Source organism: Asterias rubens, chromosome 11, assembly GCF_902459465.1.
Source record: "Asterias rubens chromosome 11, eAstRub1.3, whole genome shotgun sequence".
NCBI lineage: Eukaryota > Metazoa > Echinodermata > Asteroidea > Forcipulatida > Asteriidae > Asterias > Asterias rubens.
This window is the reverse complement of record NC_047072.1, coordinates 6,031,219-6,045,098: the sequence shown is the minus strand read 5'-3', so window position 1 is coordinate 6,045,098 and position 13,880 is coordinate 6,031,219. Positions and strand designations below refer to the sequence as shown.

The following is a 13,880-nucleotide window of genomic DNA, read 5'->3' as shown; positions in this document are numbered from 1 at the left end:
AAAAATATAAGATACAAAGAACCCCAAAATAGAAGTTATAATTTATTTTTGTTAGCTACTTTTTGTTGTTGATAATGATCCAACTTAAAGGATTTGGGTACTTTTTGTAACACAAAACACAATGTCCACAGATTTACATTAAACTTACACAGTTTGAAGATAATGATAGTAGAAAGCGTTGCTTAAAATATAAGTTGCTGAGGTGCTGTAGTTTTTTAGAAATGAGTAAAACAATGTCATGCAAATACGTTTTTACATGCTAAAATAATTTTTGTCTCATGATCACTGATACAAACATTATTTGCATGACATCGTATAACTAATTTCTCAAAAACTTTCTCAGAAGCTTTCTACTATCATTATCTTCAAACTGTGTAAGGTTGACAATGTGCTTTTTGCCCTACAAAGAGTAGCTAGACCCTTTACAGGGGTACACTGCCTTTGTATTGGGCGCTTTGGCCTGTGAAAAACATTTGTTTTTAAATGAATGGTTGGATAGAACTAGAACAAGGATTCACATAAATATCGCTTGACATTTTACTTGTGATTGTACAGTTTAATTGTGATCAACTAACTTACAAAAAAGGAGTAACTTGTCACACTGTTGAGTATTGGAGGAATGGAGGGTGAACAAAAAAATGAGAGTTGAAATTAGTTTTTGAGATATGCAGCTTCTTGCTTTTTAAAGGCACTGGACAAACACTATTTGCAAGTGAAGCGGTGACGTCGTTAAGGTGACCACAGGGCGTTTCCATAACGACTGGATTACGCGCTGTGCGACCTGTGTGTGTGGGATCCGAGATCCACATGTCATACACACATACACTCCCAGAAACATGGCGTCGACGCACTTCGGTATTGTGGCCAAAGAAATGTGCATCTTAAAGGGATGCTGCAGTGAATTAAGATAAAACAGTTAATTTTGCTGTCATTTATTTCTGATATATGTATTGAACATAAATAAAATGTGTTTTGTTTTTTCCCCGACATATCTCACTTATGTAATTAGCGAATAAGTCATGCCACCCCTTTTGTGGAATGTTACCGCCCCCCTACCATCGACGTCACATCGGGAATTCAAACATATCGTCGGCAAAAAGAGTCTGGTCCTTAACTACACGCGCCTAGGTACCAGGCCACACAGTACACACGTCTCTATGTGGACACAGCCAGGGGGCCCCGACGCCTCAGGTTACCGACATGACGTCACGTTTATGCAAATAAAGGCTCCCTTTTAGGGGCGAGTGGGTTCCCCTAATCTCTTGAAAACCATTTTTTAAATACTTGCGCATTTTGATAAAAATTAAAAAAAAATATTTCAGGTTTAAAAAGTCATGTTTAATCGTTTAAATTATTTAAAAAAAAACACTGCAGCCACCTTTTAACACAGGCACAATCTGAAATAGACAAGTGTACATGTAGTGGGGAAAAAAAGAATTCCTGATGCATGCAAATGAGCTAACTAGTGACTGATAACAATTTAGGTTTCCAGGCTTCGCTTGACTTTGCTTCTTCTTGTAAAAACACAATAGAAAAGACAGAGATTGAAATAATGAGAAATAATTTAAAACAGCAGTGAGCAGTCTCTTATTGCAAACACCAGAAGCATGCAATATAATTTGGTTTTCATTAATTCTCTACCTTTCAACCCTGATGTGTTATGTAATGCACGTAACAGAACCCAATACACACCTAATATCGAAAAGAGAAGAGGTTTCCTCCAGTGTGTTCCTTGTTTGATTGGCTGCCTATTGCGCCATAGCACCTTGTAAACCATTACACAAGTGTTACATAATGTATGTAAAAGGAGTAGGTATCATACTTTAAACGTAGCACCACATGTACTCGCAGGAGAAAACTAAATGGTGATAGTAATGAGCGCTAGCAAAAAAGTCATTATTATTTCTATCTCTTCGACCATACAGCCTAAAGCTATAAGATTAGGCAAAACAGAAATACCAATCAAAACATTTGCATTTATGTCATTAGAGATGCTACATGTACTATGGTATGTAGGTCTGATCTTTTACCGATTTGACCCACACATTTTTGTTCAAATTTTGTGGAGATTTAGAAAAACAGTTTATACTGTACAGTACAAATAAAAATTGGTTCGGTTGTGTCATAAAAAAGAGATGCTAGGTGAAATTTTTTACCGATTTGACCAGAAACTTCAGATTAAAATTTAAAACAGCCATCTATTTAAGTACAGATATCAGAAAGGTTATAACAGGTCTTTCATTTTTAGGTATTGCACAAAAAAAGTAAACAATGATAAGTGGTAGACTAAGAAACCAAAATTATCTCACGTCCATGCTTGTTACATTTAATTTGTGCATTGTCAGTGGCCATAAAGGCAAAATTTATTGTATGTTTTTCATTTTGAAACAGCATCATCTGCCCAAATTTGTTCATTCAGAAAAAAAAAAAGTGTATAACAAATTTGTTAACTTCAGTGAAAAATTGGGCCATGCAACTTGTAGATCTATGTATCAAGCAAGAACTCACAATTTGAATGTGTTGATGGAACCAGCGAAAGTTGTTGCAAATGCTACATTATCGTTTGTTTGAAAACTGCGTAAATTAGGATCTAATCACAAAATTGAATTGTTACCGCCTCACTCAGTTCATCAACCATGGGCAAACACAGCCATCAATTACTCTCGACCTTCCTTTTGTTCATGGCCAGGAAATCCTGGAGAATTTCTTCTTTGGTGAACCGTCATCTTCAGAGGATTGGGGCGAGACTTTGACCTCTGATGAACCCGAATCACTACCCTGTAAAAATACCACCAGAAGTTACATGTAAGAATTAACTTAAACTGTTTAAACTTACGGGTTATTCCTCCAGCGAGGACATTACTGCTCCGGATTTTCGTCCATATCTAAAAAGTGCCTGTTTTTGAAATTAAATTTAGTTTTTATCAATTGTAATCTTCATTTGTACAGGATTAAAAGCGCTGAATTATTCCAAAAACAAAGGTCTTCTTTCCCTTTTAAAGTTTTAATAAATTAGTGTGTAATGTTGGCAAATCATGGATTAGGCCTATAAAGTTTCTTTTTTTAAATCCAAATACACGTATGACAAATTTGAAAATTTACCTACATGTAGCAGTCATGGCAGTACACCCAGTCTACTCACTCCCTACTAATGACCATATTGCATTTGCAGCCAACAACCACACCAAAACAAGACAATACCATGGTATTTGAAAGAGAACCTGACAATGGCTAAGGGAGGTCATATGGATCAGACCCAAGGGGGAGAACACTCTCAACAAAGACAACATTTATAACCAACTAGTACACCCCCCCTCTCTATGACGATCAAGAAAGGGTATAAAGGTAGCCTGAACATCTGACATCACACTTCTAGGCTCGTGAATAACACCAGAGAGTGGCCCCTAGCCTAGGTCAATCCCCGTCCATAATCACCTTTCACCTACATTCATATATGCAGACGACAGCGAGTGCAGCTGCCAAACATCACATCGGACCAATCAAAACACTGAAAGCTTATGTCAGTGCATGTGTATCCAAAGAAATCATTGTATCCAATGAAATCACTGGTTCTGAAAAGCAAGTACATGTTCGTGTCTTTATCCTAAGCAAGGATACACGGTACCAGTCTAGGGTATAAGAAGCAGTTAAAGGAACACGTTGCCTTGGATCGGACGAGTTGGCAGTATAAAAAGCGTTTGTAACCGTTTGTTATAAAATGCATAAGGTTGGAAAGATGTTTTAAAAGTAGAACACAATGATCCACACAAATATGTCTTGAAATTGCGTGGTTTTCCTTTGCTTTGCGAACTAACACGGTCGGCCATTAGTCGACGAGGTAAAAGGAAAACCACACAACTTTGAGGCATATTTGTGCGGATCATTGTATTATACTTTTAAAACATCTTTCTAACCATGCATTTTATAACAAGCGGTTACAAACGCTTTTCAAAGACCAACTCGATCCAAGGCAACATGTTCCTTTAAGCGTTGCCCATTGTTGCCAATTTAGCTTAGGAGAGAAATCTTATTAAAATCGGATGTACATGTATTAGCAACATAGATCTACATTTATTGAGATTAAAAAAAATGAACCTTTGATCCAATAATGGCAAAACCTTTCAATGCATACTTCTTTTGTAAAAATAATATTAAATTAGTACCTGTCCATTCAGTTTTGTTGCCGTCCTTTTCAAAGCAGTCTTTTTGGCTACAGAGCTTCCAACTGTTCCTGGCGACATCAACGATATCTTCTCAATCTTGTCTGCAACTCCTGGAATCTTTGAACGAGGACTTGAACCGAGTTTGATTTTTGTTGTGAAGTCCCGTCTGATCACCGAAGTGGGACTCAGTGTGGGTGGGGACTTTGAGTTCGAAGATGGCACAGGTGAACGACTAAGGAAGATCTTTTTGTGTTCAATGTTGATTTTTGACTTTGCAGCAGGTTTTGGTTTGTCCTCCTCCTCGGTGCATGCAGGATTCACAGGTTGCTTTGAGGGCGAGGAGGAACTTTTGTTAAGTAACATCGTCCGTTGTTTTTGTTTATTGATAACAATTGGCGGAGGTTTTAACCGACTCAGTCCGTGTTTTGATGCTGTTTGATGTGACGTTCCTAAAGATGAGCTCCTCTGACTGCTGGTGGTTCAAAGAAATTTAAAAGCCATCAAAGTAAATTTTGAAGGACTGAAAAGTTATGAAACATCATTATTCATAGTATAATAAAACCTCGGGCCTGTAACGTTAACTTTAAGCCCTGTAAGTCTGTCTTTCGATGTTGGGAGTCAATGTAAAGTAAAACAAATTGGTAAAAAAAATTGCAATTAATAAAATCACAAACCTTTTCTGAAAACCATACATGACGGTACCCTTGGAGGGTTCTTCTTTCAAGTCACCTCGCATACAACGCTCAGCTTGAAGCCGATTCTGTACTCTTGCTATAGCCTGCCCTCGCCTGGTAGGTCTTGGCTGACGTTGTGGGAGGGGCGTGACCGTCCGATGGAAGATTTCAATAAGGTCTTCTTTCGTTGCATTTGGACGGTCAAGTTTGATGTTTTTCTGTAAACATGTAGGAAAATCATTGGTAGCGTTAGACTTGTTGTATCAGTGTGTTTTCGAGCGGAGCAGTGCAGTTCACCAAAGTTAAGGTCTGGTGGCTGAAAACAAATCTGACATAATGTATGTGAACTGCCATCTTGAATTGAAATGTGAAGTTTTTGTTTGAATTTTTTTGGCCAAATATTTTCACAATGTTTTAAAAAAATGTCATAAATTAATTCATTGACACGTTTAAGATCAAATCTGTGCTTCTTTAAATATAAATGTGTCATAATTTTGTTGTAAAATCTTTTGAAAATCTGGTCACCCACTTTTCTGAAAAAATGTTTAAATTGCCTGTAGGCTGTATGTCGATACTGGTTTTGTCTTGTAACCCTCCAGTCTGCAACCATGGCAACCACCTGGAGAATGGAGAGTTGTACTTATCCCCCCCCCAAAAAAAAAAAAAATATTTTTTTATTTAGCCTGGCTAGGCTAGATGTCAATGTTCCAGAATCCCCAAAAGTAAACATTTTTTTTGGTAACAAATTAATTTTGTCATGTTTGTTAACATAACATGTTTTTCCATGCAAAAAGAAGATGTTCTTGCAATGCAAGTTTTTTGTTATGATCGAACACCGCCCCCTACGTCTACCGTACCGATGTTTTTGTTTGCAAAATTAAAATCCAGTGTACAGAACAGCGATGTGATGGAATTTCCTAATTTCACAGTACAGTTGTTGAGGCTTTTGAATTCTGAAGTCAGCAAAATATATTCCCCTTAGTTCATAAAAATACTTTACCTGTGATAACACGTCAATTAAGTCCTCTTTACTCAATATTTCTGGGTGTAAAATATCGACACACGTCGATGGTTCGTTTTCTCCCGATGCCATGCTGAACAAATGTAATAGGATGTCAAAGGTCACCAACACTAGTAGGGCGCCCTCTTTAGTTCTGTCTTCGCACACGATGTAGGGAAGTGTGATTTCGCAACACTTTGAAAGAATGTTTACTAAAAACTTTGCGATAACAACGATGACCACGATCACAGTTTTATCTCAATTGCCGGACCGAAACATCTAACATGCACTGGTAAGTATTCTTTTGGGGCATTCTGATTAAAAACATAACGAGAAATGAGCTAGGTTTTGTTGGCGTTTTCTAGTATAGGCCTATGATTATGAATTATTACAAAAAAATTCTTCCTCCCTCCCACTAGCCCCACTGGCACTTGTGTGATGGCCAAAGATAGCTGATGGATTCGGGTCCTACTACTACACTACTTGCCGTCAACTTGCCGTCAACTCACTTGCGCCGTCAACTCGCCATCAACTCCTCCAATATACATTTAAAATCCACAAAAGAAGCATAGAACTGTAAAGTATCAGCTCAAAGAGCATTCGCGTAAGTTTTTAGGTCATATTTCGGAATAAAAATTGAGTTTTTTTCTCGTGAAAAAAAATTCTGGAAGCCGAAAAACTGTCGACCGCCGTCTTGCTTTTTCACAATGATTAGTCTTGGCCCAAGATGTCAACGATTGGTACTTTTTTTTTATCAACACAAAGTCATTTTTGTGAATGAATTTGTACCGAAAACCATGAGAAATATGTAGTTTAGCCCAGACCTTTTTATAGATTTTTCATGTAAATTTAATGAGTTGACGGCGCGAAAATGAGTTGACGGCGAGTTGACGGCAAGTCGGCGAGTTGACGGCAAGTAGTAGGACCGGAAGGATTCAGCTATCCTTGGCCACATAAGTGGGGCTACCCTCCCACATGACCATCCATATTTTTACTCCTGAGTCCTAGAACTATTTCGGTTTCGTCCGGCTATTGGAGACGATAGCCGGACGAAACCGAAATAGTTCTAGTAGGAGTACCATGTTTTAATCATTAATTAAATAATCAATAAATTAATTTTCATTCAATTCATTCATGCAAAAACGTTTGTCTACATCCATCTACTTGGCCTACTAGTTATCATGATCATGGAAAAATAAGTATTACTTACTTTACTTGTTGCTTGGTTTACTTGGAAGATATCTCTCTAAATAAAATCTAATCATATTCATTTATAATAAGATTTTAAAATAAGGAAAATGAGGTCAAGGTCGTGCAACCACAACTGATAACCCTGCCCTGCATCAAGCAAAGTTTAAAATGGCTGGATAAGACTGTAAAAGTTGTTCTTCTTTTGCGACTGTTTATTTTTTAGAGCGAGGACTATTTCAGATTGTCTTAAAATCATCGCAGTTGTGCTCAGGTAGTTAATAATCAATTACCGACAGAAAAGTTCCTGATGGTCTTATGTAGCTCAGGTGCAGTGTGATCCTGAAAAGTCAGTCGCTGACTGTTTTTTGTAACGCAAGGTCGACCTGAGGCCGGCTTTGGTCTCATGATTTCCTTTTTTACATTTTTAAATTCCTATCTCATCTGTATCCTCTGGCTTATTTTTGAGAAGAGTAAACTTGTAAAGTACACATTGCACTGACACATTGTGTTTAAATTGTGCCTGCAGGAAGTCCAGGTTGTCTGGCTTTTTTGTAAACATGTGTGATGTCACAGATTACATCAAAGGGAAATCGCCTACTCAAGGACTTCATCAAAGATGAACATGTACTTATATAGCTTCATTTCTATTCCAAAATCTTCCATATTTAGAACAACTCACTGAAAATCTTCACAAAAGAAAAATTAATCAGGAAAGCGGTCAGTTATGGCCGAGTCTGAGATCACATCGAACATGTCAGAGTCTGAGAAACACGTTAGTGGGTACGTGGTGGTCGGTGGAGGCATAGCTGGAGTAACGTGTGCTGAACAGTTGTCGTCATCATGTCCTGAGGAGAAGATAACTCTCATCACTGCTTCACCACTCATCAAAGCAGTCACCAACTTTACACAGGTACTGGGCCCAATTTCATGGCTCTGCTTACCCCAAGCACAGAATCGGCGCTTACGGAAGCAGGGAATTCTGTGTTTACGGCAAGCGTATTTCATGGGTTAGCGGCGAATTTAGGCTTCTGCGCATGCGCACTCCACGTTACTAGGCGCAGAATTCGGCGGTAAGCATAGCCATGAAATTGGGCCCTGGTAGGCCTATTCTACATTGTAAATGAAAAATGCAGACCAGGGACCAATTTCATAGAGCAGCAGAAAATGCTTAAAAATGTCCTGCTTAGCCAAAATAAATAGGATACCAGTCCCAGTTTGTTCATGTGACACTGGTATTTTGACTGGCAACTTTATTCTGGTAAGCTACTTTTAATGCTTTAAAGCAGCTCTATGAAATTGGGCACTGCTGCAATCCATACCAAAGATACATGTATTGATAAAATAGGGAGACCATTAGCATTCGGGCTATGTGTCGTTAGTGCAGTTGGTATACTAGAGCACAAGCCTGTTAATCTGGAGGTCGCAGTTTATCCCCAGTAAATTTATTCAACCCCAAATTATGTTTCAAAACACTAATCTTTTGTCTAAAATCAATTGTAAATAATGAAAGACATTGAAAGTGAACTAGTGTTCTCCCCTGGCCCACTGGCCAGATGCCAGTTAAAACACACAAGGATCAGTCAAGCTGATAAAACAACATCTTTAACTAATTTGAATATTGGACTTCGAATCAGATGCCTGACGGTCCTGCTGTCCAGTCACTAAAATAGCTACAAGTAAGGGCAAACCTTCTTATTAAAGGCAGCGGAGACTATTGGTTGTTACTTAAAGTGATTATAGCATAAAAACTTAATTGGTAATATTAAGCAATGGTGAGCTGTTGATAGTATAAAATATTGTGAGAAACTGCTTCCTTTTGAAGTAACTTAGTTTTCGAGAAAGAAGTAATTTTCCACGAATTTGAGTTCCAGACCTCAGAATTAGATTTTAAGGTCCCAAAATCAAGCATCTGAAAGCACACAAGTTCATGCGATAAGGGTGTTTTTTCTTCTATTATTATCTCGCAACTTCAACAACAAATTGGGTACAAATTTTCACAGGTTTGTTATTTTGTGCATCTAGGTTGACATACACCAAGTGAGAAGACCTGGTCTTTGACAATTACCAAAAGTGTCCACTGTCTAAGTATCTCACGTCACTTTTATTGTGCACAGGTGTCTAAAGTACTAGAGCAGTTTGATGTTGAAGAGCGTCCAGCCACAAGCCTGCAGTCTCGCTGCAAGAATGTTCACGTCTTACACTCTTCATTTGTCACCGATCTGAACGTTACCGATCAGTATCTATCACTTGCAGACGGCACAAAGGTTCCATACAGCAAACTGTGTTTATGCACCGGCGGAACACCCAAGAAGATTGCCGAAAACAATCCGTTTGTCTTGGGTATCAGAGACACTGAGAGTGTGGTAGAGTTCCAAAAGAGAATGGTCGGTGCCCAGCGGGTGGTGATCGTCGGTAACGGAGGGATCGCGACAGAGCTTGTTTACGAGATCGAGGGATGCGAGGTGATTTGGGCCATTAAGGATGATGCAATAAGCAGCACGTTCGTCGACGCTGGCGCTGCAGAGTTTCTCCTGCCGCAGTTGAACGCAGAAAAGGACAAATCAAAAGGAGCTCTGAAGAGACATAAATACACTGGTATGGAATCCATTCACAGGGCTGTATGCTTCGTTTTTGAAAGGGCAAGGGCACCAAGGCATTGTCTCTTTGGCAAAGGGCACCCTATGAGGAAAATGTAAATTTCTACTGGAGCATTTCAAGGGCACCAAGGCAATGGCAAGGGCCAACGGAGGCAATCGCCTCTGTTGCCTCCGTGAAGTATTAGGCCTGTATTCACTAATTCGCTGGCCTGGTACTTAACGGAGGCACTTAAAGCGATTGCCTCCTTTCCCCTGGTCAATGCCCCTAGCCATGGTGTCCTTAAAATGCTCTCAGTTGAAATGTACAATTTCCTCATACTACAGGTAAGGTGCTCTTCTACACCAAGGAGAAAATGCCTTGGTGCCCTTGCCCTTTCAAAAATGAAGCATACAGGGATGTTAGTGATTTCCTTGAGGGAGAAAAAGAATTGTTTCTAGTATTATTCAGAGTTTGGACAGCCAACAAAATAGTCTCGGACAGTGTTAATGTTTTACCAACCATGAAGTAATCAACTTCTGAAAGTGAAAAGTGCTCTTTAAAGTTTGTTGTGTGAGTCAAGAGAAAGAATTGAAAAACAATGCACAATTTCCAGCACACACGTGAACACCTTATCCTTAATTTGGGTTGCAACGACTGATATCAGCTCTTGCATTTACAATGTACTGTAGTTTGTTCGTGGCTATCACCATTGGCCGCAAAGTAACAGGGAAGAACAAGGCTTTTCAGCGATCTAGCCGTAGCCAATGCGGGGCACAGCTCATAGTTTTACTTGGCCAGGTGCTGCATGTTAATCCAATAGAAGAGCAGCAAAATATGTTTTCTGTTGAGAAGTTTGAAGCATGCAATTAAACATGTTAAACAGTATTTTTGATGAGATTGGCTAACATCACAAGGCCGAATGGCCACTTCAAGGTGAGGGCTACACTTAACCAATTTGGGCTATCAACCCTAATCAACTGCCACCAGGGCTCAGTGCCACCTACTTCTTGGGCTGCAGTAGGGCTACTCCGCCCTCCTCCCCACTTTCACAGTCGGAAGGATGTAGGCATGGGCATCAGCCACTATGAGACTGGCTGGTAGAGCAGAATGCACTACCTTCCCAACTTTTTATGAAGTAATTATGAATTAAGGGCCTTGCACAAGGGCACAAGTGTCATGGCCGGTCATCGAACCCACACTTTCCTGCTAAACAACGCCAGTAGTGGATTTCACGAAGAGTTAAGACTAGTCTTATCTCATGTTAGGACGAGTTACTCTACCTAACTTGGGACTAGCCATACGTCTTTTGTATCTCCTAGGACTAGTCCCAAGTTAGGACTAGTCCTAACTCTTTGTGAAATCGACCCCAGAGCTTGGGTCTGGTGAACTACATGTAGACCCCTTGGCAATGGCACGCCATGACACTCTCTTTACATTTGTTGCATTTAGTAAAGAAACTGTTGTCATCGACTGATAGCGTCATTTGAAACCGATAATACATGTAGACCCCTCGGCAATGGCACGCCATGACACTCTCTTTACATTTGTTGCATTTAGTAAAGAAACTGTGGTCATCGACTGATAGCGTCATTTGAAACCGATAATAAAATTGATAATCTTTCTGCTTCTTTTCCTTTCAGTCACCAAGTCTGTAAAGGGAGACGCCAAGGCACAAGGGGGTGCTCTTGGTCCTGATTGGAGCGTTGGACTGAGGATGGAGGGAAAGGTACAGGGTTCACATCACGTTCATGTGGAGTACACCTGCGAGGTAAATAGACTCCACAAAAAGAATAAAGATTAAGAAAGTGACTCAAATTGGTTGTCAATAAAACTACAACACCGATTCCCCAGTTTGACGTGTTTCAGACAAGTGGCCACATTTAAAGTTAAATTTTGAACTAAAGAAAACTCATGAACTTCATTATTGTCCCAATAAATGCTTTCAATACTCTGTTTACAAAAACTGCCTCTAACGCTACCGGGCAATCTCGGTGGTCTAGATGGTATGACGCTGCTCTAGAATTGCAAAGGTTGTGAGTTCGAATCCAACTTGAGTAGTATGCCTAAATTGTGAGTTTTTCAACAGAAATCTGGAAAGTACTGAGTAATGTATACAGTACACACATCGGTGTGTACTTCTAAGTGTAACACCAAAATGAATATACTTTATCCCTGATGCAAATTGACATCTGTTAAAAAATTAGTAGGTCTGTTTTTTATTAAAAAAATGCAAAACAAAATAATCAAGAAGCTGTTCGTTCATTTTTTTTCTTTTTCTGTAGAATACTTGTTAAAGCACCTTTGCCCAGTGACTCAAAGTTCAGACAGTAGAAATAATGATGTGGGTAAAATGAAAAAAAGTTTTTCAGTCCATTCTGAAGAAACTGTGAGATCTGTTTAGTCTTAAAAAGGGACACATATTCTACTTTTAAAGCATCTGTCTAACCATGTTCATTTCATAACAAGCTCTTTGTGTACATTGTAGCTCAAATCTTAGGGAATAAGCCCCTCTATTCAAAAGAGCGAATTTTTCATCAAGAAGTTATCAAAGCCTTAAAACACATTTGTAGTGGTTGGGAATTCATATACATTATGCAGTTTTTAAATTAGAATTTCGCAATTTTTTCTCTCTAATAATTAGGTTGAATGCGTCCTTACAACAGAGGAAATGTCCTCATCTGGACGAACACCAGATGTATTTCCCTCGACAAATACAGGACGTACTGGTGATTCCCCCAACTGGCCTGTGTATGTTGCTCTCACAAACGGCAAACTCTATGGATGTGACTTTGTAATCAGCGCAACCGGAGTCATCCCAAACACCAAGATACCTCTCTTCGCTGCCGATTTTGAGATCGCCAAAGACGGCGGTTTAAAAGTTAACAATCACATGCGGACTAACATTCCCAATGTTTATGCAGCGGGGGACGTGTGCAGTGCATCGTGGGAACCATCTCCCCATTGGATTCAGATGCGGTTGTGGTCCCAGGCGCGACAAATGGGAGCTTATGCCGGGAAGTGTATGGTCGCCGATACCACTCGTGAGACGATCCCACAGGATTTCTGCTTTGAGTTGTTCGCTCATGTGACAAAATTCTTCGGGTATAAAGTGGTGCTCCTGGGAAAGTACAACGCTCAGGGTTTGGGGTCGAACTTTGAGTATCTGTTGCGCATGACGAAGGGGAAGGAGTACATTAAGGTGGTGATGAAGGATGGGAGGATGCAAGGCGCTGTGCTGATCGGAGAGACGGACTTGGAGGAAACATTTGAGAACCTTATTTTGAACGCGATGGATCTTAGCATTTATGGAGAAGATCTTCTAGATCCGGGAATCGATATTGAGGATTACTTTGACTAAACTCAATGAGTTAAATAAATGGTCAAGTGCAGATACTTTACAAACTTAAAATGACCTGTGATATAAATGCAAAAAGTTGGCAGTGGCCTCTCGTCTCAACCCAATAAATGCAACAAGTCATTTTGAAGTATGGTGGACAATACTAGACTATTTTGTTTGGGTTAATTTGTCTGTAGACACCCAAACCAAACTGCACTCCTATAGCGTCCACCATACCTCAAAAAGGCTACTAAATAAAGTTGAAACATGACATGGCTATTTTGTGCAATAAACTCAATCAGTGCATACAAGTTGTGTGTTTATTTCTTTTTATAAAAAATCAGTTTATTTGACATTATTTATTGAGACATGTAATGTACAAAACAAAAACAATTTGGGTCAGGGGTCGGGGGAGAAAGTATTAGATTGCTGGCATGATATTCATTCTATTGTTTAAATCCAAGGGAATAAATTTGCTTAATATACAACTTCCTAAAATTTGCTTGCTGGCCCAAGTCCCCCATTATTCTGGAACCAGAACCTTTCAAATAATATAATTCAGGAGGTTTACAGACTTTGTACATCACCAGCAATATATATTTTGATTGATCAAGGTTCACATAGAATATCTGACAAAAAGTAAATGTGAAAGAAGCGCAGTGCATCAAATAGCAGGATTTCTTTGTACAATGTAGTAGCAGTATTATCAAATTTACTGTCATTAAAGGAACACAGTGCCTTGGATCAGTCGAGCTGGTCTTTGAAAACAGAACAAACCCTTGTGGCAGAGACAATATAGACAAGTTTCAAAATTCACACAAAAAGGTTCATTATGCAACGTCTCGGGTTTAGGTTTGCAGGCCTGATTCTTCACGGAGGCAACGGAGGCGATTGCCTCCATTGCCCCTTGCCATTGCCTTGGTGCCCTTGAAATGCTC

At 39.4% G+C, this 13,880-nt stretch overlaps 2 protein-coding genes across 3 annotated transcripts; one reads left to right on the top strand and one right to left on the bottom strand.

Annotated features, from left to right (window-relative positions):
• Positions 1 to 1,328: 1,328 nt before the first annotated feature.
• On the bottom strand, positions 1,329 to 6,007 carry LOC117296438 (ashwin-like). 2 transcript variants are annotated; one of them, XM_033779361.1, is made up of 4 exons: positions 5,838 to 6,007; positions 4,838 to 5,055; positions 4,164 to 4,635; positions 1,329 to 2,778 (listed from the first exon to the last, which is right to left on the bottom strand). In XM_033779361.1, exons 1-4 carry the CDS (start codon positions 5,928 to 5,930, stop codon positions 2,680 to 2,682), a joined length of 882 nt encoding a protein of 293 aa, XP_033635252.1. In that variant the 5' UTR covers positions 5,931 to 6,007; the 3' UTR covers positions 1,329 to 2,679. The 2 variants fall into 2 exon arrangements, with proteins under 2 accessions (XP_033635252.1, XP_033635253.1); XM_033779362.1 differs by having other exon boundaries at positions 4,164 to 4,632.
• A 16-nt stretch (positions 6,008 to 6,023) lies between these two features.
• LOC117296437 (pyridine nucleotide-disulfide oxidoreductase domain-containing protein 1-like) lies at positions 6,024 to 13,878 on the top strand. Its single transcript, XM_033779360.1, has 5 exons — positions 6,024 to 6,129; positions 7,698 to 7,938; positions 9,143 to 9,623; positions 11,246 to 11,373; positions 12,247 to 13,878. Exons 2-5 carry the CDS (start codon positions 7,753 to 7,755, stop codon positions 12,961 to 12,963), a joined length of 1,512 nt encoding a protein of 503 aa, XP_033635251.1. The 5' UTR covers positions 6,024 to 6,129; positions 7,698 to 7,752; the 3' UTR covers positions 12,964 to 13,878.
• Positions 13,879 to 13,880: the final 2 nt, after the last annotated feature.

Excerpts from the sequence above, each read along its gene's own strand:
- LOC117296437 (XM_033779360.1), top strand. The coding sequence starts at position 7,753 with ATGGCCGAGTCTGAGATCACATCGAACATGTCAGAGTCTGAGAAACAC. Across the intron at positions 9,624-11,245 it reads GAAGAGACATAAATACACTG|TCACCAAGTCTGTAAAGGGA; the intron begins GTATGGAATCCA and ends TTTTCCTTTCAG. Across the intron at positions 11,374-12,246 it reads ATGTGGAGTACACCTGCGAG|GTTGAATGCGTCCTTACAAC; the intron begins GTAAATAGACTC and ends TCTAATAATTAG.
- LOC117296438 (XM_033779361.1), bottom strand. The coding sequence starts at position 5,930 with ATGGCATCGGGAGAAAACGAACCATCGACGTGTGTCGATATTTTACAC. Across the intron at positions 5,056-5,837 it reads TAATTGACGTGTTATCACAG|AAAAACATCAAACTTGACCG; the intron begins GTAAAGTATTTT and ends ACATGTTTACAG. Across the intron at positions 4,636-4,837 it reads ATGTATGGTTTTCAGAAAAG|CAGTCAGAGGAGCTCATCTT; the intron begins GTTTGTGATTTT and ends TTGAACCACCAG.